We start from the raw sequence: 27,566 nt of genomic DNA on the forward strand, positions 1-27,566 counted from the left end.
AAAAAGTGCCCTAGAGGAAACACTGTCTGGGATGATCTGGGGAGTGATGAGGTTTGAACTAAGTCTTGAATGTTCTAAGGACTTTGTCAGAGTGAAGGAGGGGGGGAAATGGCTAAGTTGGGGCAAAACTCCCAGTCAGAACATCACATTTTCTCTATTGGCAATTAGGCTGCTGGAGAGCCAGAGCTGCCAGCAGGTCCTCCTGGGCCCCACCTTCGTTGTGTCTTGGCAGGCCGCCTCCACAGGGGCCCCAAGCAGAGAGCAGGGCATGCCCACCACCAGGCACTAGTCACAGAGTAGTCACTTCCCAGAGGCCTTCATTGATTGTCATATGAATTTGCAAATGAGAATGTCAGAGTGAAAAACTTTTTCTCTTTTTTTCCAAGGATGAATTCAGGATATGGTTTTGTGCAAAGGTTCGCTTTCTTTCTCTAGAAAACCACTCCTTTTCAAGCCCTAAAACAGTAACTCCCAAAGTGTCCAATGGCCACGCTGCTCATCTCCATTTCCCAGAGGGCCAAGAGGACCGGCCGGACCTCGCCCAGCCCTGTCAGGTACCTGCACTTCTCCTCAGAGCTGCTCTCAGGCCAAGGGGGATGGGGAGGACTGGGGGACATGACCCTGAGCCCCATTTCTTGTTTTTTTTAAGTGACTGGTCACTAAGTAGTTGGAAAAAACCAGGATCATTTCACTGCCCAATCTGTCTGATGCTTTATGTTTTGCAGATTCCTTACTTCACACACCACAGCGTGAGATACTTCTGGAATGACTCCCTCCAGAATTTTGATGTGTTGAAGTAAGTGGGGCTTTTTCCCCTCTGGCTTTAGATCAGATCACATCCTCTATTATGGCCTAAAGTAGAGGAGACCCTTGCTGCCTTCTCCTCCCTTCATGTCTGTGACCTATAAAAAGACCTTTTGGGGATTCGTGTTTGAGGCCTGTGGGAGTGAGTAGTGGCCAGTTGAGGAGGGAACAGGTGGGCTGGTGCCCTTTTTCTCTTAGAGACCCCTGATCATGACCTTCTGTTAAAATGGGACCTAGGGAGAAAGGTAGGGGTGTGTGTGTGTGTGTGTGTGTGTGTGTGTGTGTGTGTAAAATCATTCACAGATAGTAATTAAGATATTTATGCTAATGATTAAAATGAACTAAGAGCTTAAAGATACTTTAGTAGAAATGGAAACAATGATAAATCATCCTCGATACTGAACTATGATGCAGTGGCATCTAGAAAACAACTTAAAAATCACCCCCTCTGAGAAGGATTTCTCCTATATATCCTTGTGAATGTATTTTTACAGTTCTCTTTTTATCCTGGGACTCCAGCTAAAGATTCCTATTTAGAATAGAATTCTTGAACTCTAGCAAAGCATTAAAGGATTTGAATATTATCAGTGTGGATTAAAGTAAGAATTTCCAATTTCTTCAGGGGTCTGGATGAAGGTGTTTCTTGCACTTCAATTTATGAACAGCACAGCTCAGGGCTGGCGAAGGAGACACATGCTTACAGGTACCATTGAATGCTCTTGCCCATTCGTGATTGTTCTCCCCCTCAGACTTTGTCATATTCATTGCCTTCTTCGTCTTTCTGCAGAGCCTCTTCTGCCAGCCTTCCCTTCTTCTCTGTTTGCTAGCCTCTCTCCCAAGCCCTTACTTGATTGAACTAAAAGGTTCCTCTTCAGCACACCCTGTGGAAGACTTGCATTTTTCATATTCAATCTGCTATTGAAAATACAAGTTTCGCCTTTTGGAGAGATGCCTCTGTCTTACACTGAATCAATTTGTTGGTTTGAATTGCTAGCTTGAATTAATTTTTTTTTAGACTGTATTTATTTAAGGCACTGGGGTTAAAAGTGACTTGCCCAAGGTCACACAGCTAGGCAATTATGAAGTGTCTGAGACCAGATTTGATCTCAGGTCCTCCTGATTACAGGACCAGTGCTCTATCCACTGTGCCCCCTAGCTGCCTCCTCTCAATGTCATTATCAAAAGCATTTAAAAGTAAAGCCCCAGATGGCATAAACTCCTGGAGTCCAATAATGCTTTGAGTTATCTCTGCCGTATTTGCAGTGTTTCTCCCGCCTTCCAATTCCAGATTTTTTTTCTCAACCCATGTAACTATATCCTTGGTATGTTTTAATCACATTTTATTTATTTGTTTTTTATTTAAGGCAGTGGGGTTAAGTGGCTTGCCCAAGGCCACACAGCTAGGCAATTGTTAAGTGTCTGAGGCCGGATTTGAACTCAGGTACTCCTGACTCCAGGGCTGCTGCTCTATTCACTAGCTGCCCCTTAATCACATTTTAGCATGTGACAAAAGCAGTTCAGCTCCATCATCATTTCTCAGAAGCATGCATTGTCTTGTTCATGCAGGAGTTCCCTTGATTCTACAGAAATATTTTCCAAAGACTCATTTTTCAGAGACACAGGGTGTTCCAAAGACAGATCGCTGCCTTTATCTCTCATAAGGAAGTCTAAAACGCTTTCACTTTCACACTGTTTCTGCAACACTAAGAAAAATATCAGCTGAGTTGAAGATTTTGTGTTTATTATGGCCTGAAGGGTTAGCAGCAGCTTTCCATGTGTCATGGACACATGCAGACAAGCTTGACTTTTAGTGGAGCAGCTGATACTCAGGGCAAACATTGAGGTCTTCAGGGTGGTGGATATGTCCTGCAGCCACTGCCCATGGACAAAAGTTGCCCTTTCTGAGCTGACTCAAGCAGAGCTGCTGCCCTTTCTCTACAGCCCATTGAAGAGGCTTCCCCAGCTCTCTGCCTCCTGTCCCCCAAAGAGACGCCCAAATGGGGTGTAGGGTGTGTTCAAGGAAGACTAGTACTTCTGGTTTGTGGACTACTGGATCCTTTTCAGGGCTTCTTTCCATCTTTGATGTCCACTAGAGCCACCTAACTCTCACCTATGGCTCCAAGAAGACATTAGCTTGCACAGTGGCCTTACTCTGGTAAACCATTTTAGCAGATGGGCTAAACCAGGTAGAGGGTAACTGAGGGGGCTTCAGACCTATTGGTGAATAAGAGAAGTGTCTCCCACAAGCATGTGAAGTCTTCCCCGGTAGAATGACAGATGAGAGTAACTCATTCCACCAGCCATGAAGGTAGCTAAAGCAACACTGTGGAATGCTTAGAGCTTGGTTAGACTTAGAAGTCAAGGTCATCCACTGCATCTCATGCTATTGAGTTGTCTTGACTCTGTCTTGCCACTGAACTCCGGTGACTTTGGAAGAGAGAGGGAGGCCAAAGATTTTTTTTTTTTTGAGGCCAAAGATTTTTTGCAACTATGCCTCACTTAAGATCTCACCCAAACCTTTTACCATTCCTATCTCAAAGTCCTGTGGCTACAGGTAAGTGGAGAAGCATCAGGTGCAGATCCACAGGCCATAGGATTGTCTCTTCACTGGAAGCAGCAGTGGATTTGGTAGCTTTTAAGGATTGAACCACTCACCTGATGAAAGGAAGGGGCTAGATAGAAAAGGTGCCCTAAAAATTGTCTACTTGCCAACCCTGACCTGATTCCACAGAAAATATACAAAAATTTCTTCAAAAAAGATTCCACTCACCATCCGTACATGGAATGTGCACACACTTAAGAACAACATGAGTTAATTGACATTGACCTGCAGGATGAACAGCTCTTGTTGTGAGAGAACTCAGCAGTATCCACGTAGCAATCCTGAATGGAACAAGGCTGGCAAACGAAGGGCAGCTCACTGAAGTCAGACTTGGATACAAAAACTGATCCAGTCAACAAGCTTTAATGCCTACCAAGAGGAGGGAATGACAGACTCATGTCAATGAGATTGCCTCTTTGAGAAAACCACCATGCCAGCGTCATCAATGCCTAGGCTCCCACCATGAGGAACCTTGATGAAGTCAAGAAAAATGTTAGGAAAATCTGGACACCCTCACTATCAATATACCAAAAGAGGACAAGCTCATAATTCTGGGTGGCTTTAATGCTAGAATAGGCTCAGATAACCAGACATGGCAGGTAGTCCTTGGGAGGAATGGAGTTGGAAACAGCAATAGCAGTGGTCACCTACTGCTGAATACTTGTGCTTCTCATGACCTTCTCATCACAAACACAGTCTTCCGTTAACCTAAATGTAATCAAACTTCCTGGATGCAGCCTTGTAACAAACATGGGCATCTAATAAGACTGATTTTATTTTATTTTGTTTTTGTTTTTGTTTTTAGGTTTTTGCAAGGCAAATGGGGTTAAGTGGCTTGCCCAAGGCCACACAGCTAGGTAATTAAGTGTCTGAGACCAGATTTGAACCCAGGTCCTCCTGACTCCAAGGCCAGTGCTTTATCCACTACGCCACCTAGCCGCCCCAAGACTGTGATTTTAAAGAAAAGAGATGTCAGGAACTGAGAGTGACAGAAGCAGTGTGTGGTGCAGAGTACTGGACTGATCACAGACTTATCTTCTCCACCAAAGGTCAACTACTGCACTGATGGCTCCAAGGAAAATTGAATAGTAGAGAAGATTTAATGTCAAGAGATTAGAGTCCTCCGAGCAGGAACAGTTTGTTGTGAACTTGGAGGGAAAACTGAGACAGCATTCAGTTGGCAGCAGTGAAGCAGAAAAGAGTGGGCATCTTTCAGAGAGCTGGTGTACAATTTGCTCATCTGCATCAGAACTCACAAACACCAAGGGGTTTAATGGAAACGATGGGAAATACAGAAGCTGCTAAAAAAACGAGAACTCCACAGGGTTTGTCAGCAAGATAGTTCATCCACTTCTAAGAAGGCAGCATTGAATTACATCGGAAGTAAAGTACAAGCAAACCTTAGAGAGATGCAGGACTCTTGGCTCAGTAAGAAGGCAGAAGAAATTCAGTTTTATGTAGAGAGTAATAAACTAAAATGCCCTGTAGGGGCCCTGAAGCCTATTGATGGGCCAATGACTTATGATGCGTCTCAACTACTCAATGCTAGTGGAGCCACATTGATTAGCAATAGGGACATGATCCCAGAGAGATGAACTGAGCACTTCCATCATCAAGCAATGCTGAAGCCACTGACCAGTTACCTTAAGTTGAAGTTGGTCATTTCCTAGCTGAAGTTCCAACTGATGAAGAGGTTTTGAATGCCATTTATTGGCAAATGAATTTCATGTGGCAATGAATTTCATCTGGTGTTGATTGTATTCCATTTGAGATCTACGTGGTGGTGGTGGAAGAGGAGATGTGTCGCTCATCCAAAAACTGAACTTTTCCAGGCTATATGGCATGAAGATGTTATCCCCCAAGAATTCGAGGATGCCTCCATAGTCCATCTCTATAAAGGTAAAGGCAATAGATCATCCTGTGACAATCACAGGATGATTTCTCTTTTAGTCATTGCTGGTAAGATTCTTGCCATAGTCCTCAGTAGGTTGATTCTTCACCTGGAAGATGGTCCACCTCCCTGGGAGCTGGTGTGGCTTCAGAAAGGGTTGAGGAACAGTTGATATGGTGTTTGCTGCTCTACAACTCCATGAGAAATACCAGGTATAGAACAGAGGTTTGTTTACAACTTTTGTAGATCTCACCAAGGCCTTTGATCTCATCAGTCATGAGGGTTCATGGAAAATTATGTTCAAACTTGGTTGCCCAGAGAAGTTCATAAGTTCCATGACAGCATGCTTGCCTGGGTTCTGGATAGTGGATGCTGCTTTCATGATTGCCCAGTCACCAAGTGGAGTAAGATAAGGATGTGTCCTTGCTCCCATACTTTCTAACATGATGTTTTCAGCCATGTTATTAAATGCCTTCACTGGGATTGAACATGACCTCAAGGTCAACTACTGCACTGATGGCAAATTCTTCAACTTGAAAAAGCTACAAGCCAAAGAGGAGGGAGTGTTGGTGCATGATCTTCCTTTTGCAGATGCAACAGAGTGTGGATCAGTTCTCTGTTACTTGTGCTCATTTTGGTCTAACAATAAACATCAAGAAAACCCAGGCACTCCATCCTCCAGCACCACACCATCCCTATGTGGAACCATGGATTACAACAAATGGAGAAGTTTTGAGTACTGTGGACAAGTCACTTCCCTTGGCAGTGTCCTTTCCAAGGAGGTAAATATTGACAATGAGGTGGACACTCACATTGCCAGATCTAGCTCAGTATTTGGGAGGCTCTGAAAGGAAGTATGGGAGAAAAGAGTGACCACCAAACTGAAGGTCTAGAGAGCCATTGTGGTGACCTCATTGCTCTGTGCCTGTGAAACCTGGACAGTCTACCAGCACCATGTCAGGAAAGTGAATCTGCTGCTCAGTAGTCAGTCTTTTCTCAAGGTCCCTTCTCAAGCTGCCAAGCATTCAAACATTACTACAGAGAGCGCAACTGTAATAGACTGGATACATTGTTAGAATGCCAGATGTAGGGTTGCCAAAAATGACTGTTTAGTGGAGAATTCACACAGGGCAGGCGTTAGCAAGGGGGTCAGAAAAAATGGTACTGAGACACCCTTGAAGGTCTTTTAAGAATTTGGAATTGATTGTGTGGCATGAGAGACTGGCACAGGGCTGCCCAGCATGGCATGCCCTCCTCAGAGAGGGGGTTGGGTTCTATGAGCAAGGCACAATGGAAGCAACTCAAAGGAAAAGTGAGATAATGTATGTTTAGAGTAACCACCCTAGGTTACTCTAGTGTTCACCTGGGCTCTTTGTGCCCAGCCTGTGGTAGAGCATTTTGAGCTGTATCAGAATGTTCCGCCACAGCCAGACACTGTAACTTGTCTCTTAGTGATGTTATTTTGGTCTTCTTCAATAACAAAGGACAAGAACCAACCAACTCTCTCAAACTGTGTGATTTTGTCTTTAAATAGAAGTTAAACTATTAAATAGCTATAATCTTAATTAGTAAATTGACTTTGGTTTTGATAATGACCTTGAAAGAATCATTTTTCATTAAATACACTAAATTCATGGAACCTCTATGTGAATATGGTTCTTTAAGACAGTATTTTAAAGTGAAATAGAAATGTTTTCAAACAAAACCCCCTCAAGTTACATCATTTTCTACAAGAAATAAAGTTTAGTCTTTTACTTACTTGAACCTCTAATTTGCTAAGAGGGAAAGCTTTTATTTTGTTTTCTTTGCATACTGGGGCAAGGACATGAAGCACATATTCAACTAAATGGTCTGCGTGTCTCCATTCTTTGAGTACAGGTCTCTGCTAATACTTGATTTTACAAACATATTTGTTTCATCTTTTGCCAAAAGTAGTCTTCTTTGACTTTAGATTAGCAGCAGAGTTTTCAGGAGAGTTTATCTGTTATGTTTCGTCAAGGAATGACAGGTAACATCCTGGTCCTGGGGGTCCTGATCTCATTGCAGCGATTGATGCTTGTACACAGCTCTCCATGTCCTCTGTATCACAAAGGCATGTTTTAAGTTCTGACCATTGAGACTTAGGGAGGTGGGAAGGCCAGAGTTTGCACTAACACTGTGGCTTTTCTCCTCTGACATACAGAAAACTAATGTACGGAATGAATGAGATCGCTGTCAAAGTGCCTTCTGTCCTTAAACTTCTGGTTAAAGAGGTAAGGCTGTCTGCTGCTTAGTCTGGCCCAGACTTAGAAAGGCTGCCTCCTCTCTCCGACATCCAGTTTGCTTCTTCTGGGCTTGTTATTTTCCATTCTGATCTCCTAAGTGACTTTCTGGTTCCTTGATGGCCCCTCCCTGCTGGTGTTCTCCACAGCTTCCATCTCTGAGCTTTGGGTTTTGCAATATTTCCTAGGCTTAAGAAGTCTGCTGACGAGGCCAGTCATCTTCTTGCCACTGCTGATCTTTCCTCTTTAGATCAACTGTCCATTCACATGTGGCTCTTTTTTTTTTTAATTTCTTGCCCAAGGTCACAGAGCTAGGTAATTATTAAGTGTCTGAGGTTGGATTTGAACTCAGGTTCCCCTGACTTCAGGGCATTGCTCTATTCACCTGGCTGCCCCTACTGCTATCTTTTTGATGGACTGTTTTTTTATACACTGGGAATGTTCTTGTTTTCCCCTTCTACTAGATTTGAAAATCCAGAATGGTTAGGAACAAGTTTATTTCTCTTAACTTCCTGTTTACTTCATTGCCTAACATTGACCTCTACTGACATTTCTTGAACTAAATTGGGGTGATTTAGACTTAAATCAAACATCCTTTAAATTATTGGTCCCCTTAAAGAGCCAGAGATTTTCCAGGAGGTTGTATTTGATAATCTAAATACGGTTCTCTCTGAGTTTGCTGGAAAATAATTGATTTGGTTTTCAGAAGTAATGATTTTGATAATCACATTAGAAAGCTGGAAGATGACTTGATTAATTGATTAATTTGTTAGTTTTTGCAAGGGTTAAGTGATTTGCCCAAGGCCACACAGCTAAGCAATTACTAAGTGTCTGAGGCCAAATTTGAACTTAGGTCCTCCTGACTCCAGGACCAGTGCTCTATCCACTACACCACCTAGCTGCCCCCTTGATTGATTTATTTATCTTAGTTAATTAAAATAGATCATTGTAAAATCCTCTATTTTATGACAATGCATACTATTTAAAATTTGAAAATATTTTGGGAGGAAGGTCAGTAAATGTGTTGTTATCCCTCATAGATTCAGCATTTTGATGAGAATGAGAACCATAAAACTTGATGGATTTTTTTTTTCCCTAATGGAGTTCAGAAATCAATCAGATTCTTATCTAGCAGAATTTTCAGCTTTGTGGGATGTTGTATGAATTCGTTTCTAGAAATTCAAAGTTATACAAATTATTCTAAAAGAAAAGAGTTAAAGGATATTAGGTTTAAACTGTCTTTTAGTGATTGGGACTTTTTAAGTGTTTCATGCAAAAAAAATGGGCATGATAAAAGACAATGGTAGAGATTTAACAGATGTGGAAGACATTAAAAAAGAGCTGTGAAGAATATACAGAAGCTCTGTACCAGAAGGATCTGTAAATCCATGATAAGCAAAGTGGTGAGGTTACTGATCTAAAACCACACATCCTGGAGAAGAGGTTAAGTGGGCCTTGGGAAGCATGGCTAACTGCAACTCAACAGTGGTCACTGGATTGGAGAGATAGAAGGGCCGGTTATGCTAGGGTCACAAAAAGTTGGACAAGATGACCAACACCCACAAAGCGTATCAGAAACATCCTCATTAGACAGCAGAGGGAGATGAACTCAAGTTTTATTTTCCCTATAGATTGAGAACTTTTACTCATCTTTACCAGCTTTGATGAAGGGGGATGAAGATGATTCTTTTCTTTCCTTTTTCTCTTTTTTTTAGAGATACTTCTATAGGAATTTTAGTTTTTGTATTTGGGGCTTTTTAGTCTTCTTCACCTTGTTCAATAACAGGAAAAAGATTTTCTGCTTCTAAAATATATATTTTGTCAAGTTTTGGATGATTAGTTATAAGAAGTTCTGTTGTCCCAACCCCAGTGATCATTTCAGTAATAAATGAAGAAATGTCAGACACAGAAGTAGCATAGGAATCTCCTTGATGGTTGTAGCAACCTTCTGGTAGCTAGTGAAGATATCACCACCACCATCTTACTGGAGAAGGATTAAGCTTAGAAAGGTGTGTCCCTGGCCCATGATCACACAGCTAAGAAACACTGAATAATTTTGGAACTGATGTCACTGATATTTTTTAGCTCCATACTGCTCCCCAGTGGTAGTTGACTATAGCACAGTTCAGCCTGTTCGGAAATATCAGAAATCAGTAATGTTGGACTATAATTAAATACTAGATATAGTTTTTTAAATAATAGCACTTACTTTCATTAGTGCATTATGATGAAAAATTCAAAACTGAACGATACGATTTCTGTGTTCCCCTTCTGGTTGTAGATTTATATAACTCTTTTGAGAAATAGAGTATGGAGTTTAAAAAAATTATGTAGATGAAGAAAACCTGATTAAAAGATTGTTCATCTGTCCTGTTTGGGAAGAGATCTGAAACTTCTTAGCATCAACCAAATTAAGGTTTGGTGGGGGGGTTTGTTATTGGTGTTTGTTTTTGAATCTGGTTTTATTTATCAAAAATTTACTCTAATTAGCCCTGCTCTAGTTGCAGCCTAATACTCCTCAATGCTGCTGGTCTGATTCCCCTTGAAACATCATTCCCCCCCTAGACATCACAGGGAGCAGGTCCAAATCTCAACATTGTCTGATAGTGACTCTATGATGTTTTGTATCTTTGCTCTCTTATTTCCTGATTGCTTATTGAGAAGTAGTGAATACCATAAATGGTTTGTACAAGGCATTAAGTGACTCGCCCAAGGTCTAGGTAATTATTAAGTGTCAAATGAGTTCAGATTTGAACTCAGGTCCTCCTGACTCCAGGGCCAGTGCTTTATCCACTGTACCACCTAGCTGTCCTGACCATAAAGAATTTTGTTGAGAAATTCAAGATAGAGATGATAGGTTAAATGAATTCTTTGGATGAGTGTCTTTTCCAATAGGAAAGTGCAGCACAGCTTTTATTCTTTTTTTTTTTTTAGTTTTTTTTTTTTTTTGCAAGGCAGATGGGATTAAGTAGCTTGCCCAAGGCCACACAGCTAGGTAATTATTAAGTGTCTGAGACCGGATTTGAACCCAGGTACTCCTGACTCCCAAGGTCGGTGCTTTATCCACTGCGCCACCTAGCTGCCCTGCACAGCTTTTATTCTTAATGCTGTCTAGAAGTAACTTGTGAGACTCAGGTCTGGTCATTTCCTTTTGGGGTCTGTTTCTTCATCTATAAGAATGGGCTAATATTAATGTTCTTCTTCCCTTGTCAAATAACAATCTTCCAGTAGCACAAAAGTACTAAGTCCAGTGGAAGTGGAAAGTCAGTGAGAATCTGCTTATAAATATCACTTTGAAGTTGATGAAAGTATTTTGCTGCCTGCATTTTCCCTTGTTTCAGCTGTTCTGAGCTATTATTTTTTATTTCCCCCCAAAAGCTACTGATCAAGGTGGGACATTCTCTGTTCACCCAGTCTCTCTTGGTCACAAGCCTTTACATATATCAGCTGAAGGCTTGTAAGCAGCATTTGAAATGTCCCTGGAAGAGAGGGCACTGCTCTCTGGTAAATATGTTGGCATTCTTCTGGCTGAGGGTCCCGTGATACCTGGCCCAGGTGGGTGCCCATGTGCATAGAGCAGAGGCCAGTGGCCTAGCTTCAGAGCCTGGCTTAACAAATAGTCTTGTTTTTCAGGTTCTCAATCCCTTCTACGTGTTCCAGCTGTTCAGTGTGATCCTGTGGAGCACAGATGAATACTACTACTATGCTCTGGCCATCGTGATCATGTCTGTGATCTCCATCGTGAGCTCTTTATATACCATTAGGAAGGTGAGCATGTGTCCTGGCTGGGGCAGAGGCTGCCCAAGCTTTCTACTGCTTCTTCACTGCTTTTTGGCCCGTTGCTGATTTTGTCTTTCCCCAGCTGAGATTAGAAGCTTCTGTGGTGACTTTGTAGATTGAGACCAGGGTCATTGAGGCAGGGTGTTGGTTCAGGTCTTGCTGATTCCAGGCCAACTGTTATAATTACTGGTTGTTGAGTTTCTCTCAGCAATATCCAGTGAGCCAATCAAGTTTTTGGCATCTCTATTCAATTTAAGGAAACCTGGGAATCTATGATTATCTGGTTTATAAATAACTTTGTTCAAAAGCAGGCCTTGGATTCTGGATGAACTTGTCTAGTCTGGGGCTCTTTGTGATGGGGAGTGGGGTAGGAGGGAGATGAACACAGATGAACACAGCCTTTCTCCCCTATCCCCCCCCCCACCCCCAGAGAAGCTTGCCCTAGTCCTCTTGGGAGGACTCTTACCTGTGTACTGCTGAGGGGAGGGTGAGCATAGTCTCCCAGAGGAGGATTGTCTCTAGATGCCGTGCCCTGCCCTTTATCTTCCACCATTGGTCATTGGGCTCTTGGAGTGTGTATGTGAGGGAGGTGGGTTCCCTGGCCCTTAGGGTTCAATAAGGTGTGTCAGTATCATTTGCACCATTCAAGCTGAGCCCCTCTTTGAGCTTTGACAGTGTTTCTGTGCTTCTTTCCAGCAATACATCATGTTGCATGATATGGTGGCTGCTCACAGCACCGTGAGAGTTTCTGTCTGCAGAGTCGGTGGAGGTAGGAAATCCAGGAGCAGTCTGAACAAGTCAGAAAGCAAGCCCCCAGGGGCCTATCCCCAGAGCCCACAGGGACATACTTGTCTTTTGGGTTCATTGCCTTACTGGTAGGTGATGGACAGAGAGCCAAAGAGAGGGCCTTCTTTAAGGGAATCTTGGTGCTTTCAATACTCCCTGAAGGTAACAGCATTCTCTCTACCTGGGGCAGACCTGGGCTTTCACTTTGGTTTCATGTGTCCTGAAACCAAAGGCTAAATTTCCATTAGAGGTTAGTGAAAATGAAGAAGCCAGTTTTTACTGTCAGGTTGATGAAATAGCTGAACTATGTCTTCATGGATCCCTTGGCGGGGGCTGAGAGGGGTCATAGATCCAAGGTGACAAACTCCTGGATTATGTATGGAAAGCTAATATTCTCATGTGATTGAGTTCTTATGTGTGTGTGTGTGTGTGTGTGTGTCTGTCTCATAAACTTATGGCTGAAAAGGTCCAAGAAGCCTTTAAAGATTCAGTGACCTGAGAGAAAATATTTGCAATTGTGGAAACTGCTCAGTTCTGCCCATATTAAGCTCCTACTGTGTACTATGGTAGGCCCTGGGAATAGAGACAACAAAGGAAACTTTCTTTGACTTTTCTCAGGACTTGGTTTTTATAATTGGGGAATCATTCCTCTAAGTCATCTGCATCCTATTGAAGAAGGACAGTGAATCATGTAGATTTTTATTTTCTATTGACTTGATTTCCTTGTAGGGTAGATGTTGCGTCCTCGCCTGCCTGTAATCCAGTATCACTCCTTCCTTAGACTCACCTTCCCTTTGAGGGTTTGTTGGCCTCTATGTGCCACCCCCCGGTCAGCCTCTCCTTGGCTGCCCATCCCCCTTCACAGCCATTCATACACAGTTGAATTATGCCTCCTGGTAGTCTCTGTGCCCTCGCTCATTGGGAATGCCACTGATCTCACCCTCTTACATCTGTCCAGCATCATACAAAGGCCTTCTCCAATGACATCTCTTTCATAGTATTGGTTTTGATCCTCTGACCTAACAGAATTTGATGGTTCCTCTTTTTGTCACACAATCTTGTATTAAATCCCACTAATTTTGAGCACCATGAGGACCAGGGCAATGTGTGGTGAACTCCCCACCCTCTTCAGTGCCTTTTTAAATAGAGCATTTAAAAACATGTTTAAATAGACCTTCTCTCCCTCCCCTTGGAGCCTTGACATCTGTCTACTAGACTAATTGGGCAAGATCCTCTTGGAGATAAGGCTATTGACTGCTATATCATTGTTACTCTCTATAAAATAACATTAAAAAAACTCTGATCTCTCAGAAACAGAAGAGATTTTTTCTACGGACCTTGTGCCTGGAGACATCATGGTCATCCCCATGAATGGAACAGTCATGCCTTGTGATGCAGTCCTTATTAATGGTACCTGCATTGTCAATGAAAGCATGCTTACAGGTAAACAAGATGGGAGATGCTCTTGATGCTGGGTCTTAGAGCAGGCCAAGAAGTCTTCATGAGATTTGTTAGAATGCTTTTTTTCTTTTCTTTTTTCTTGTTTAGGTTTTTACAAGGCAAATGGGGTTAAGTGGCTTGCCCAAGGCCACACAGCTAGGCAATTATTAAGTGTCTGAGACTGTATTTGAACTCAGGTCCTCCTGACTCCAGGGCCAGTGCTCTATCCACTATACCACTTAGCCACCCCTAGAATGCTTTTCTAGTAAATCCATTTAATATTTTAAGTTTTATACCATGACTTCAAAGAATTAAAATTATTTAAGAGTTAGAATTATAAAAGTAATTTGCTCTAATAATTCAATACATCTTGAATATGAATTATGAAAATGAGAAGAATAATTTTTTTAGCCTGATATGTTGAAAAGAGAGACTTGGCTTTTTTCATTCACTGTGTGATTGTGGGCCAGACATTTGAAATTTCCCTGAGGCTCCATTTCCTCTTTTCTAAAGTGGCAGACCACTGCCTATCAGGCAGGGACCAAGAATAAGTGCTCCCTTGGTGCTGTTGGTGGCAGTTCTTCCATGGGCACTCCATTTGAAGAAAGAAGCAAGGAGGACATTTGGTCTTCCCCATCAGTTACTCTTCTTTTTGCCTTTCTACTTTGATGGAAGTACCTGGACCTTGGTCCTGATCTGGGCCAGCCTAGGCTCCCAGGGACAGCTTTTCATTAGCTGGAATCACTTGGGGGAGGCTGTCCAGCTGCTTCCCATGATAGCTAGAGGGTGGGAAGACATATGTTTAGTATTATGACAGAACAACGATGAAACTACCTTGTTGGTCTTTTTGGTGGACAAAAGCCAATGCTTGGAGATAGAAATGTGGCTCTCTGGAGGTGGTTCTAGAATCGCCAGACTTGGTCCAACTAACTTAAAATCAATCTGAAATACTCTGAAGATTATTAAGGATTATTTTAAAAAGTGAAAACTTTCTGTGCTGAAGATTTAAACTTTTGGTTTAAGGTGAAAGTGTTCCTGTAACAAAGACTAACTTGCCAAACCCTTCAGTGGATGTGAAAGGCATGGCAGATGAAATGTACAGCCCAGAGCTCCATAAGCGGCATACTTTGTTTTGTGGGACCACTGTCATCCAGACTCGTTTCTACACCGGGGAACTTGTGAAGGCTGTTGTTGTTCGGACAGGTAGATGGCCTTTCATTTCACCACTCTGCAACTCATTAAACATTTTCAAATGACTATATTTGAGGAGCTAGGAAGGTCTTCTGGATAGCCTGATGAGATTATCCCTTTTTTTAAAAAAAGATTATTTGTTTGGATGGTTTGTTTTTCCTCATTCCTTTTCTCCCTTTAGCTTACTTTCTGGTCTTTGTTTGGAGTTAAGACTGTCCTGGAGGGACTTCGTTCTTGGCTATTTTGCTGTTCTTGCTGCTTACAAGTAATAAATGGAAAAACCTTTGGCCTTATGATTTAGTCCTTCAAGCATCATTGCCATTTGAGTTAGGAGATGTTATGAATAAGTGGAAGAAAACTTCAGGATTATGGGGAGAAGATAATTGAAATGATGCTATGTTTGCTAATTTAGAAATGTTAACGTGTTGCTATTTCAAATAGATGAGGGATGTATTTGATTTTCTATGTATGTATGTATCTAGGCAGTTAATACCTATCTCTGTAGCCTTTGGGTATGTCAAAGATTTCTAGCCAGCATTTGGCCTCCAGTCTAAACGAGGCAGAGAGTTTCTGCTCCTGCTCCTTTGCCCCTCCAATTCTAGTGTTCTCACTTGTTAATCACTCTTGTTTCCAGGGTTTAGTACTTCCAAAGGCCAGCTTGTCCGTTCCATACTGTATCCCAAGCCGACAGATTTTAAGCTCTACCGAGACGCCTACATGTTTCTGCTCTGTCTTGTAGTGGTGGCTGGCATTGGATTTATTTACACCATTGTCAATAGCATACTGAATAAGGTATGGAAGGGTTGGGTTGGGGCCTTGTTCATACGTCGGGGGGTGGGAGGAGGCAGGAAGCCAGAACTATGCTCTGGGGTAATTAGGGGAAATTTGTTTGATTCCTTCCTGACTTTTCTCAAGAAACTCCTGACTGACTAGAGTATTCATTGGCATATTGTGGAAATTGAGTCAAGAATGAGGAATGGATGTAGCCCTGTACAAGCAGCATTTTGTACAGTTTATTGATTCTCTGTCCCCCAGACCCTCCACCCCCTTCCAATTCTTCTCTGCTAAAAAAGAGGCATCTTTGCAGCAGTCACAGTGGATGTTACATGTATTTTCCCTGGGCAAACTCTAGGTATCAGCTGGCGTTATAGTCATTGAATCTCTGGATATCATCACAATCACTGTGCCTCCTGCACTTCCTGCTGCAATGACTGCTGGGATTGTGTATGCACAAAGGAGACTGAAAAAAATTGGGATCTTTTGCATTAGTCCTCAGCGCATCAATATCTGTGGACAGCTAAATCTTGTTTGTTTTGACAAGGTAAAGAAGTGCTTAGTTCTTTGCTTTTTTGTATCCCAGCTTCAAGTTTGACAGTGAAAATGGTTTTAAATTCCTTTAATGAATTTCTTCTCCCCCACCTACTCCCTTAATTAATGGTTTTTTTCTTCTTTTATTTTTTTAACCAGTCTTTCCAATTTGAAAATGTTGTTGATGTTTTTGGCTTAATTCTTTAAGAAACTTGAAAAGATAGTTTGCTTGAGTAGCCTTTCTGAAGTCCTTCCTTAGTGTCTAGATATACCCTCTTGGTCTTATGGTTGACCCTCCTGTTGCTGCTGACTGACTCCAGGCAGGGAAGCCACTTTTCTTAGCTTCCCTTTCTTTCCTCATGGGAAGGAGTTGCCTCTTTACAGGGTGCTTGTGAGACTTGGCAAAACCCTTGGCAGAACCAGTGATTATTAATGATTTTTACTTATTTGTGAAGAATATCATTATTGAGGAGGAGAATCAGGGTTTCAGAACCCCAGGATTGCCTCCCCATTAATTTTCCTTGTCCTCAGTGTCATAAACATTGGCGCTTATTCTCATTCAGAGAGAATCAGTTGAAACTTTTCTTTCTAGGTCTCTTTTTTTTTTCTTTCGCTTTTTGCGAGGCGATGGGGTTAAATGACTTGCCCAAGGTCACACAGCTAGGTAATGATTGGGTGTCTGAGGGTCCTCAAGAGGACTTGGGTCCTCTTGACTCCAGGGCCGGCGCTCTATCCACTGTGCCACCTAGCCACTCTGGAACTTACCTTTCTAAGACTTGATTGGCATTGACTTATGTGCTCTGGGGAAGCATAGGAGCTGAGGGTTTGCTGCTGCCAGGTAATTCTGATCAGAATTTAATGAGATTCAGAGAGATACACACACATGCATACACTCAGGTATAGTTGTGTGTGCGTACACACATACACAGACCCACTCACACCTACCCATCCAAGGGCCTGAGCATTATTAAAGCACTTGCTGTGTGTGTGCTGGTGATACAGGACAAACAGAATCCCTGCCCTCAAGGAACTTAGATTCTAATGGAGAAGTTCACATTCAAAAAGAGAACTATAAAGTGGGTGGGGAAGAGTCCAGGAGGCTGGGGGAAAGTTTAAAAAGAGATGTTCAATCCAACCCTCCTGAAAGAAGCTTCTTGCAGGGCAGATTGCTCTTCACTTCAGTCTCAGGCACTTAAAGACTTTCTCTGAGCAAGGGAGCTCCCACACAGGGAAGCCCCTGCTCTAGGTCCAGTCCTTGCCTGGAGCTGTGAGCCATCTCTCTGAACTTGTCTACCTGATGTGAAACTGGTCTTTTTCAAAAAGGTTTTCACATGAACAAGCCAAGTCCATCAATCCCCAAGAAATAATTCTCAGATGATGGGAAATGATGACCTTGTTCTGTCATTACACAAACTATTTTTGTAGGGAAAATAACCCCCCAGGCCATTCTCTTGACCTTGTGCTCCCAGGCCTTGTTAGATGACTCCCCATGACTGGATTTTGTTTTTCAGACTGGAACACTCACTGAGGATGGCTTAGACCTATGGGGCATACAAAGAGTGGAAAACGCACAGTAAGAGCTTGTTAGATTTTGTCTTTTGACTTTCTGATAAGTTTTCTAGGTCTTGTCTGATTCTTCAGCTTGTTGTAAAATAAAAGGCAATTTTAGGTTTTTCATGTTGCCTTTTAAGAATTTTGAGGCAGAAGGCAGTCAAGTTTTCATGGGGATAAAAGATTATATGGAACAAGCACATTTGTTAGATACTTAAAGATGGATGGGCTTTCCTTGACAGCCTGGCCAACCTCTCTGATGGATGCCTCTCTGAGGAACCTGTCCTAGCTTTGGTTCCGTGGAGAACCCGAGGCAACATTCCCCCTTTGATGTCCAAGGGTGTGACAAGGGGGACGTGCAGAGAGATTCCCCAGAGCTTACTGCTTTCCAAACCTAAAGGAGGCTTAGAGCAGCTTTTGTGACTTATTGTTGGGATGGTTTGGGGTGCCAAGCCTCGCTCAGGGCTGAGCCTTTTCTCTTCAGTTTCCAGATGCCAGAGGAGAAAGCATGCAGTGAGAACCTGGTGAAGTCTCATTTTGTTGCGTGCATGGCCACCTGCCATTCCCTGACAAAAATCGAAGGGCTGCTTTCTGGTGACCCACTCGATTTAAAGATGTTTGAAGCTATTGGATGGGTAAGTGCCGCATTTCCTCAGTGGAGGGAGTGGGTCCAATGTAGTTGTTCCTGGTTGGGGGAGAATCAAGCACAGAATAAAATTTCCCCTTTTGAGTCTCTTGGCCTTGCAAAAGACGAAATTATTAAAGCCAGTCACATGCTCATTATGTGTCTGCTCCCTCAATGGCTGAGCTCCCCATCACTGCCAAATTCCACCTTCTTGCCATATAGGGGTCACGTTTCCCAAGCTGCTCTAGTTTTCTTCTTTTCTAGGTCATGGTTTCTTAACCTGGGATGGGCTGGGGCTCTGGGAGATAGTGTGGTCAAAAAGGGGGCATCTTTGTGGTTTTTTTTTTTTTTGGACTTTTTGTACTTTTTTGTATTTTATGCATTTACAACCGTGATTCAGAGAGAGGTTCCTTAGGGTCCCCAGCCAAAGCCCAGGGGAAGCAGCCCTGATTTTGCTGGTCTCTTGCTTCACTTCCTGTTTGTCTACCATCTTTCCTTGGTGCTCTGCCTTGTGTTCTGGTGGAGCTCCTGTTTGCCCTCCTTTCACAGCTCCAGGCTAAGTTCTTAATTGTGAATTTGGATCTGCAAGGTCCGCTCGCTTTGGACCCCTGGTCTGGGCTTATTCTGTGCTGCCAGCTGAAGGGGGGGGTGGATGGGGGGGTTTAATACCAGGCTTCCAGGGCCTCCTCCGGGTATTCTCCGACATCCTGGTGCTCTCTGCAGTCTGTAGTTTGGGGACTGGCACTTTGATCTCCTCTGTTCTCTAAGTTCAGATTTGTAAAAATTTCTGGCAAATAGCCCAACTGATCCGGACTGACAAGAGGCTGTTTCCTCCCAAGCTTCTTTCACTCCTGTTGGAAGGTGTGCAGAAAATCAGGTCAAGCTCTCAAAACCCTACCTGTCTTAACTTATCTTTATGGTGAACTTCAAACCAAAAGAGCATTTTATTACACAGAGAACAGAAGAGAGAATCTTTTGAGTGTTTGGAAGCATATCTTGGGTGTTTTCTATTTCTTAATTTAAGCATCATCTTTTCAGCTGTCAACTTGTCACTTCCTCTAGTTCTACAGATTTATATTCATGTCAGACAAACCTTGTGGTTTTGTTTTTTTTTTTTAAAGTTTTTGCAGTTCAGTGGGGTTAAGTGGCTTGCCTGAGACCACACAGCTGGGTCATTATTAAGTGTCTGAGACCGGATTTGAACTCAGGTACTCCTGACTCCAGGGCTGGTGCTCTATCCACTGCACCACCTAGCTGCCCCTTAAGATATTTTTTTTAAGAAAATTTTATTTATTTTGAGTATGATTTTCCCCGAATTCTTCCTTCTCTCCTCCCACCCCTCACCCACAGGGCAGTCTCTTAGTCTTGACATTGTTTCCATGGTATACATTGATCTCAGTTGAATGTGATGAGAGAGAAATCAGATCATTAAGGAAGAAAAATAAAATATGACATAAGATAATGGAATAGTCTTTGCTCTTTTTTCAAACTCCACAATTCTTTATCTGGATACAGATGGTATTCTCCATCACAGACAGTCCCAAAGTGTCCCTGATTGTTGCACTGATGGAATGAGCGAGTCCATCAAGGTAGATCATCACCCCCATGTTGCTGTTAGGGTGGACAGTGCTTTACTGTTTCTGCTCATTTCACTCAGCATCAGTTCATGCCGAACCCTCCAGACTTCCCTGAATTCCCACCCCTCCTGGTTTCTTTTTTTTCCTTTTTTTAAATTTTTTTTTTCCTCCTGGTTTCTAATAGAACAATAGTGTTCATCACATACATAGACCACAGTTTGCTAAGCCATTCCCCAATTGAAGGATATTCACTTAATTTTCAATTCTTTGCCACCACAAACAGGGCTGCTATGAATATTTTTGTACAAGTGATGTTTTTATCCCTTTTCATCTCTTCAGGGTATAGTCCCAGTAGTGGTATTGCTGGATCAAAGGGGATGCACATTTTTGTTGCCTTTTGGCCATAATTCCAAATTGCTCTCCAGAAAGGTTGGATGAGTTCACAGCTCCACCAACAATGTATTAGTGTCCCAGAGTTCCCACATCCCTTCCAACAGTGATCATTGCCCTTTCTGGTCATATTGGCCAGTCTGAGAGGTGTGAGGTGATATCTTAGAGTTGCTTTAATTCGCATTTCTCTAATAGGTAATGATTTGGAGCGATTTTTCATATGACTGTGGATTGCTTTGATTTCCTCAGCTGTAAATTGCCTTTGCTTATCCTTTGACCATTTGTCAACGGGGGAACAGCTGATTTTTTTTTTTTTTTGAAAATTTGACTCAGTTCTCTGTATATTTTAGAAATGGGGCCTTTGTCAGAAATACTAGTTGTAAAAATTGCTTACTAATTTACAACATTTCTTTTGGTCTTGGTTACAGTGATTTTGTGTGTGCAAAAGCTTTTTAATTTAATGTAATCAAAATTATCTAATTTGTTTTTAATGATGTTCTCCATCTCTTCCTTGGTCAAACTGCTTCCCTTTCCATAGATCTGACAGGTAAACTACTCCTTGATCTTCTAGTTTGCTTATAATAAATTTTTTTTTATGTCTAAATCCTGTATCCATTTGGATCTTATCTTGGTATAGGGTGTGAGGTGTTGGTCTAATCGAAGTTTCCTCACATGTTAACTTCCAATTTTCCCAATGGTTTTTATTCCAATAGCTGGGCTCTTTGCATCCTTGGTTTCTCTTAAGGAGTACCTAGGATTTTGTTGTGTCTTGGTTTTTAGGCTTCTCCTTCAACCCCGGCAGGCTTTTTGGTCTGCCATTGCTCTTCGGATGACTCTTTCTGAGGGGTTTCACAACACCAAAGGGGCCTCTTCCTCTGCTGATACAGATTTTAGGAAATCTGATTCACTTAAGTCAAGATGCAGTTTGGGAAAGTGATAAGCTTTTAAACGTCCCTATTCTTATATTCAAAAAGAATTTGTTCAACTGAATCTTGGAAGGATAAAGAAGGTAATGTAAGAGATCATAGGCAGTTATTTGGAATGTGACTGATCCTCCAATGGCTTGCTGACCTTCCTCCTCCCCTCCCCTAGGCCGCAGAGTGTGTGTCAAACCTGATGGGTTCTCCCTCCACCCCCCCAAGAGATGCCATGACTGGATTGGTTTTATTCTCTCTTCTCCTTCTCCTTAGATTCTAGAAGAAGCAACAGAAGAAGAGACAGCACTTCACAATCGAATCATGCCCACTGTTGTTCGTCCTCCGAAACAACTTCTCCCTGAACCCAATCCTGCTGCAAACCAGTCAATGGTAGGATGATGTTGCTTTTTAGGCCACCACAAGCTGCTGTTGTTTGTGTATGTGCAGTTGGAAAGTCTTCCTCTTGTACTCAAATTCTCCCCTAGCTATCTCTTCTTCAGATGAGGAGTTCTTCCACTGGAGGCTGATGGTCCATACTTGGGTTTTGGGAGCCTCGTCTGTTTGGGTGTCTGCCTCCCTGAATTTCCAGCCTTTGTGTAGTGGAATATGGTGCATTTTATTGTGATTATCTGCTCTCAGAAGGGAGGGCTCAGAAATGACTGTACAGCAGCTTTCTGATAGTGAAGGGAGGAACCCATGTAGAGTCCAAACCAGGGGTGGGTTTTCTGTGAATGCTGAGGCTGTCCACAGGCATGGATGTGCCATTTACTTCAGGTCCTAGAGCCCTGCTGAATCTTCTGGAAGAGGAGTGTAATTGTGGCCCCCATCCATCCATCCATCTGGTCCTGGTCGGACCTGAGGGGAAAGGAGAGACAGACTGTTCCACTGTGCTTCTCTCACCAGTCACCTGGCAGGGCCTTCTGCAGGGGCACCTCCCCTCCCCTCTCTTCTTTTCTCCTTTTCCAGCAAAACACTGCTGCTAAATGAATTCTCCAAGAGGTCTCTGGCCACCCCCTTCCACCTCCATTCTCTGTTCCCTGCTGCCCACTCCCTTTTTCCATCTCTCTTTTAGACATCTCACTCTAGAATTGGACTGTCTGACCCAGAGCTAACAGTTTCACTTACATTTTAAACCTTTTTCTTTCTGGTTTTTTTTTTTTTTTTTTGAAATCTGATTCCTTCCTGATGATGCAAAGAGGCTCATGCTGTCTATGTTCACCAACCAATCACAATCCAGTCTGCTGACCTCCAGGCTCACGGTCTTCCTCTTGTCCTTCTCTCGTCCTCCTCCTTGGGAACTTGAGCAGACCCAGCCTTCCCCCCACCTCCCCCATGACCATGATCCTCCCCACAGTCTCCAGGCCTTCTACTCCTTGGGCATTTCTGAAAGCAGCACTGCTCCACTGATGCCACTCTTGTTGCCCCAGCTCTGATTTCCCCCATCCTCCCCGGTCCTGCTCTTCCCAGGCCCACTCCCCCTTTCCCTGATGCTGGGCCATTCTCAGCTGATCATTGTTGCTGTTACTGAGTAGCACACTCTCCTGGTTCTTCTCCCTTTGCTCTACATCAGTTCAGGCGAATCTTTCCAAGTTTTTGTGAAGTCCACCTGCTCAGGATTTCTTACAGTACATAATATTCCATCACAACTTGTTCGGCCATTTCCCAACTGATGGGCATCCCCTCAGTGTTCATTTCTTTGCCACCACACAAAGAGCTGCTAGCAATATTTTTGTACATGGGGGTTTTTATGATCTCCTTGGGATACAGATCTAGCAGTGGTATTACTGGATCAAAAGGGGTGTAGTTCCAAATTACTCTCCAGAATGGTTGGATCAGTTTACAACTCCACCAACAGTGCACTCATGTCTCAGTTTTCTCATATCCCCTCCAACATTGATCATTTTCCTTTTTTGTTATGACCTGATAGGTGTGAGGTGGTATCTCAAGAGTTCTTTTGATTTGCATTTCTGTATTTCATAGTGACTTCCAGAGCATTTTTTCATATGACCAGAGATAGCTTTAATTTCTTCCTTGTCAGAGTGATCTTACTAAAGCACAGGCCCAATTTTCTCCCTCATCTCCATCCCAATTTAGTCAGCTCCTAAGGCTCTTCTCTGGGATGGTCGAAGCTTTCCTCTTATACCTTCTTCCTTTGCAACCTTCTGATGCCTGCTCTCCCAGTGATCCCAGGGATTCTCCTGGACCTGGAGTGCTCTGCCTCCCTTCCTTCTGCATTTGATTTCTTTCAACTCCTGACTCACTTCTCCCTTCCCCATGTAAACCTTGCTTATTCCCCTTGATACTGCTGTCTTCCCTCTGAGTGTGCTCTGATTAATCCTCGATGGCTCTTGTAGGTTTGTTGCCAAGGTATCTCCTCTTCTTGAGGGCAGGGGCTGGGTTTTTGCCTTGCTCTGGCACATATTAGGTGCTGAATAAATGTTTGTTGGCTGATAGACCATGTAAAGGAAGAATGGTTATTGCTCAAATTCCAGTGTGTAGCAGAAGCTGAATAGCCACTCTAGCGAATAGGGGAGGGGTTCTACCCTTTGAGCTCTTATGGGCTGCAAAAACTTGGGAGGGCCAACTATAGAATTAATATTTATGTGGGGCTTGTCTATGACTTTGTATGTATAGAACTCAGTACCTAGACAGGCCATGAAACAAGACCCAGACTTTTATGAGAGAGCAGAAGGCTGCCTTATCTTCAGGAAATGGGAGGGCTCCTTGGCTGACCTCACTGGAAGCAGAGACTCCTCTTTTAGATAGGAGCAGTGTATAAGCAATGTGCCACGACATGGAATGCCTTGCTTCTGTAGAAGGTAGATGAGCTGTGCTCCTCCAGAAGGCAGGGCAGGGATCAAGGGTAAAGGAAGAGGACAGTCCGCACTCCAGAGGCAGACTCCTATTACCCTGACCCTGTTGTGAGGACGGCCTTTAGCACTTTGGGAGGTTGAGCAAGAGTAGGTGTGGCTTGCAGTTAGCCCCACAAGAGTGTTCCTGGATGCTTGGCTACATTGCAGGGACAGGAGTGAAAGAAAATTCATTGAATTGGAAGTCTTAGGGGTCTGACTCTTCCTCAACCACCAAGAAAGGGTGGACCTGAGTGAGGTTGAGCCTGGGTCGACCTGGCTTTGCTTTCTCTTTTTATTGAGAACAGTTTTTTAGAATTTTAAGGCAGTGGAGTTACATGACTTGCCCAAGGTCACACAGGCAATTATTACGTGTCTGAGGTTAGAATTGAACTCAGGTCCTCCTGACTCCAAGGCTGGTGCTCTATCCACTGCGCCACCTAGCTGTCTGATTTTCTCTTCTTATTTACAACCTCTCCTGACACTTCTCACTTGAGGACATTTTAAAAACCTTTGTGGTGATACTTGTAGCTCCAAGTAATCTCTGATTTTTTTTCTTTTCTTTTTTTTTCAGGAGCTTTTCGAGCTTTCGGTAAGTGTTGTCTCTGTTCTTACTTTCTTCTTGAGTTATTTGTTTGGGTGGTGATTGCAGGGTGATGCCCACTGTGTATCTCTCACAGGCCAACTATGAGATAGGAATTGTTCGGCAGTTCCCATTTTCTTCTGCCTTACAACGAATGAGCGTGGTGGCTCGAATTCTGGGAGACAAAAAGATGGATGCATACATGAAAGGGGCCCCTGAGGTCATTGCCAGTCTTTGTAAACCAGAGACAGGTAAGAGATGAGTGCAGTGGGCTTTGGGACAGGCTGTGGGACAGACTCAGACTGTGATTTTCTTTTCAGTTCCCAGTGATTTTGAAAAAGTGTTAGAAGAATACACTAAGCAGGGCTTCCGGGTGATTGCCCTGGCACACAGGAAGCTGGAGTCCAAGCTGACATGGCACAAGATACAGAACATTAATAGGTGAGATGGCAGTGATAAGGTGTTTTTTTTTTTTAAATGCTGGGATTAAGATTTAAGGGCCCGTCTCTGCCTCCGGATTTCTTGGGGGCCCCTTGCTTTTTTGTGCTGTCAGGCACCTATGTGAGCCTCCTCTTCCTAACTTGGAGTCCACTTGAGGCCTTTGTCCTACAGGTGCCCCCATGTCTACAAGGGTTCTCCTCTTCACGCTCTTGGAAATTCCCATCATCCCTCCTTATTTCCAGCTGTAGCTCACTCCTAAAGGCAGCTCTTGGGTTTTCTACCCAACTACCTTCTGTTCATTTTGTATGTGACCTCTCCCAATCCCCATTAGAGTGGCTATTCTTGAAGGCAAAGGCCATTTCATATGTTGTTGTAGTTCCAACATTTCTTATGGTGCCCAACCCTAAGTCAATGCTGTTGGATTAAGTGATGCCTGATGGGCACGAGAGAAACGGATTGTCTTCATTTGTTGGATTGGAACGCTTTCCACCTTCTCTGCCTTCAATGAGGTCTCAACCTCAGGTTGGGAGGAGGCGGTTGTACACCTAAAATACAGCAAAACAAAAGGACTCTGCAGTGTGTGTGTGTGTCTGTGCATCTGCGTACCTGTGTGTCTGTGTCTGTCTTTCCACTTTATTCTTTGTCAACACTCCAGCAGGCTCCCTTCTTTTCTCTGCTCAGATGTCTAGGTTTTCTTGAGTTCATCAATCACCTTCATCACAGTCTGACTATTGGACCTGTGGAAAGGGCAGGTTCAAATGAAGTCAGCAGAGAGACTGGTTTAGGGACAGGTCCCCTGGGAGAAAGGGAAGGATTGAGATGAGAGTTCAGGTAGAAGCACCAAGGCAAAGAGACACTTCGGTGGGAAAGGAGGGAGGGAGGCTCACGGCCGAGGGTCGTGTCAACCTGGTGCCCTGGCCCAGCCTCACTCTTGCTAAGGGCTGCCTGCTTGCCATTTGCCTCCATCCCTTCCTTCAGCTTCCCCTCTCTCCTCCATCGCCTGCAGGATGGATTCCAACTCTGCTAAGAGACGCTCTCCAAGAAGTGAGTTGTACATGTTCAGTTCTCATACCGTTTGGTCTCTTGGCAACCATCCTTCTATTTCTTCTGAACTTTTCTTTCCTGGACTTAGGAGAGGAGAATCTTTTCTCTCGCTTCTTCTCTGTTTTCAGTCTCCTTTGTGAGATCAGCCTAAGGTTTTCTCTGTCCTAACAAATGTGGGTGGTTCCCCAAACACCAGGTCTTTTTAGTTTTTGTCCCTATTTCTCTCCCATAAATTCTGTTATCTTTTAACTAACATCTCCCAACTCCCAATCTCTATTTCGTGACCCATATGACCAGCTGCCTGCTTGGGTAGCTCTTACTTATATGTCCTGAAGGCATCTCCAGTTTAAACATTCCAAACCCTTCACCCCTCCAGGTTTTCAGATCTTACTTGACACTTTGCTTTGTCTACTACTATCACTTGCCCAGTCTTAGTAATTCTGATTGGATGGCATCTCTCCCACTCCTCTTTATTAGTAAACATTTATGAAGTGACTGCTCTCCAAAGGTCAAGAAAAGCTATTTAGAAACAAAAATGTCAGTATGGATACATGGCAGATCAAAAACCTTCACTGTTCAATGAGGGAGAATAGCAAGTCAGCAAATAATTACAAAGCAAGCTTGATACCAGAGAAATAGGAAATCATTTTAATTAGAATGAAAAGGCATTAGGAAAGACTTCCTTTTTATAAGTGGGATTTTTAACTGGAACTTGAAGGAAGACTGGAGGTAGAGGTGGACCTGAGGAGGGAGAGTATTCTAGTCTGAAGGAGGAATGACCAGTGGTGGGAGATGGGAGTTCTTTTTTGGTTGATCACCAGGAGGCCAGGTCAAAGAGTATGGAAGAATGGGGAGGGAATAAGGGGTAAGGAGACTAGAAGGGGTGGGGTAGGCTATGAAGGGTTGTGAAAACCAAATAGAGGATTTTGTATTTGATCTTGTAAGTAATAAGTAGGTAATAAGACCCCCAATGACTGTTGCCATAAACCAGGTATGAGTTGAGATAGACCTTTACCAGAGTGGGGACGGGGTCAGAAGAGAAAAGGGACCCTATTGGAGAGATGTCAACAGAGATGAAAATGGCCAAAGATGTTAACAGGTGCAGTGGACCTGAGATGTTACAGAGTTAGAAGGACAAGTCTTGGTTTTACAGCTCAGATATAGAGGTAAGAGCATGAGGGGTCCAGGATGATATCCTAGATTGTGAACTTGGGGGTCTAGAAGGAGGGCATTGCCAATCTTCCATACAAATAGGGAAGGTAGGAGTGGGTAAGAGAGAATGAATTTTGTTTTGGACACATTGAGACTTTAAGATGTCTATTGGGCATCTAGTTCAAGATATCAAAAAGCTGTTGGAAATTGAGGATGGAGGATAGTAGAAAGATTAAAGGGAAGATGGGTAAAATTTGAGAATCATCAGTGAAGTATAATATGGGGGGAGAAGAGAAGAGGACCCAGGACAGAACCTGCGGGACATCTAGGGTTAGGTAATTTGGAGGAGGAATCCAGGAAAGGAAACTGAGAAG

At 43.2% G+C, this 27,566-nt stretch overlaps 1 protein-coding gene across 5 annotated transcripts in view; it reads left to right on the forward strand.

Annotated features, from left to right (window-relative positions):
• The window catches only part of ATP13A3 (ATPase 13A3), a 73,720-nt gene that overhangs the window by 28,883 nt on the left and 17,271 nt on the right, over positions 1–27,566 (forward strand). For 4 of the 5 annotated variants that reach the window (XM_074190601.1, XM_074190599.1, XM_074190598.1 and 1 more), the window contains 16 exons: positions 387–554; positions 726–796; positions 1,427–1,507; positions 7,480–7,549; positions 11,192–11,326; positions 12,035–12,107; positions 13,436–13,567; positions 14,588–14,767; positions 15,390–15,547; positions 15,888–16,076; positions 17,575–17,636; positions 18,099–18,249; positions 21,397–21,513; positions 24,547–24,564; positions 24,653–24,806; positions 24,876–24,996. In XM_074190601.1, the coding sequence (XP_074046702.1) occupies positions 387–554; positions 726–796; positions 1,427–1,507; positions 7,480–7,549; positions 11,192–11,326; positions 12,035–12,107; positions 13,436–13,567; positions 14,588–14,767; positions 15,390–15,547; positions 15,888–16,076; positions 17,575–17,636; positions 18,099–18,249; positions 21,397–21,513; positions 24,547–24,564; positions 24,653–24,806; positions 24,876–24,996 (1,880 nt within the window). The remainder of the gene's footprint in view (positions 1–386; positions 555–725; positions 797–1,426; positions 1,508–7,479; positions 7,550–11,191; positions 11,327–12,034; positions 12,108–13,435; positions 13,568–14,587; positions 14,768–15,389; positions 15,548–15,887; positions 16,077–17,574; positions 17,637–18,098; positions 18,250–21,396; positions 21,514–24,546; positions 24,565–24,652; positions 24,807–24,875; positions 24,997–27,566) is intronic. The other variant, XM_074190603.1, reaches the window with a different exon arrangement.

Source organism: Macrotis lagotis, chromosome 6 (genome assembly GCF_037893015.1).
Source record: "Macrotis lagotis isolate mMagLag1 chromosome 6, bilby.v1.9.chrom.fasta, whole genome shotgun sequence".
Classification (NCBI taxonomy): domain Eukaryota; kingdom Metazoa; phylum Chordata; class Mammalia; order Peramelemorphia; family Peramelidae; genus Macrotis; species Macrotis lagotis.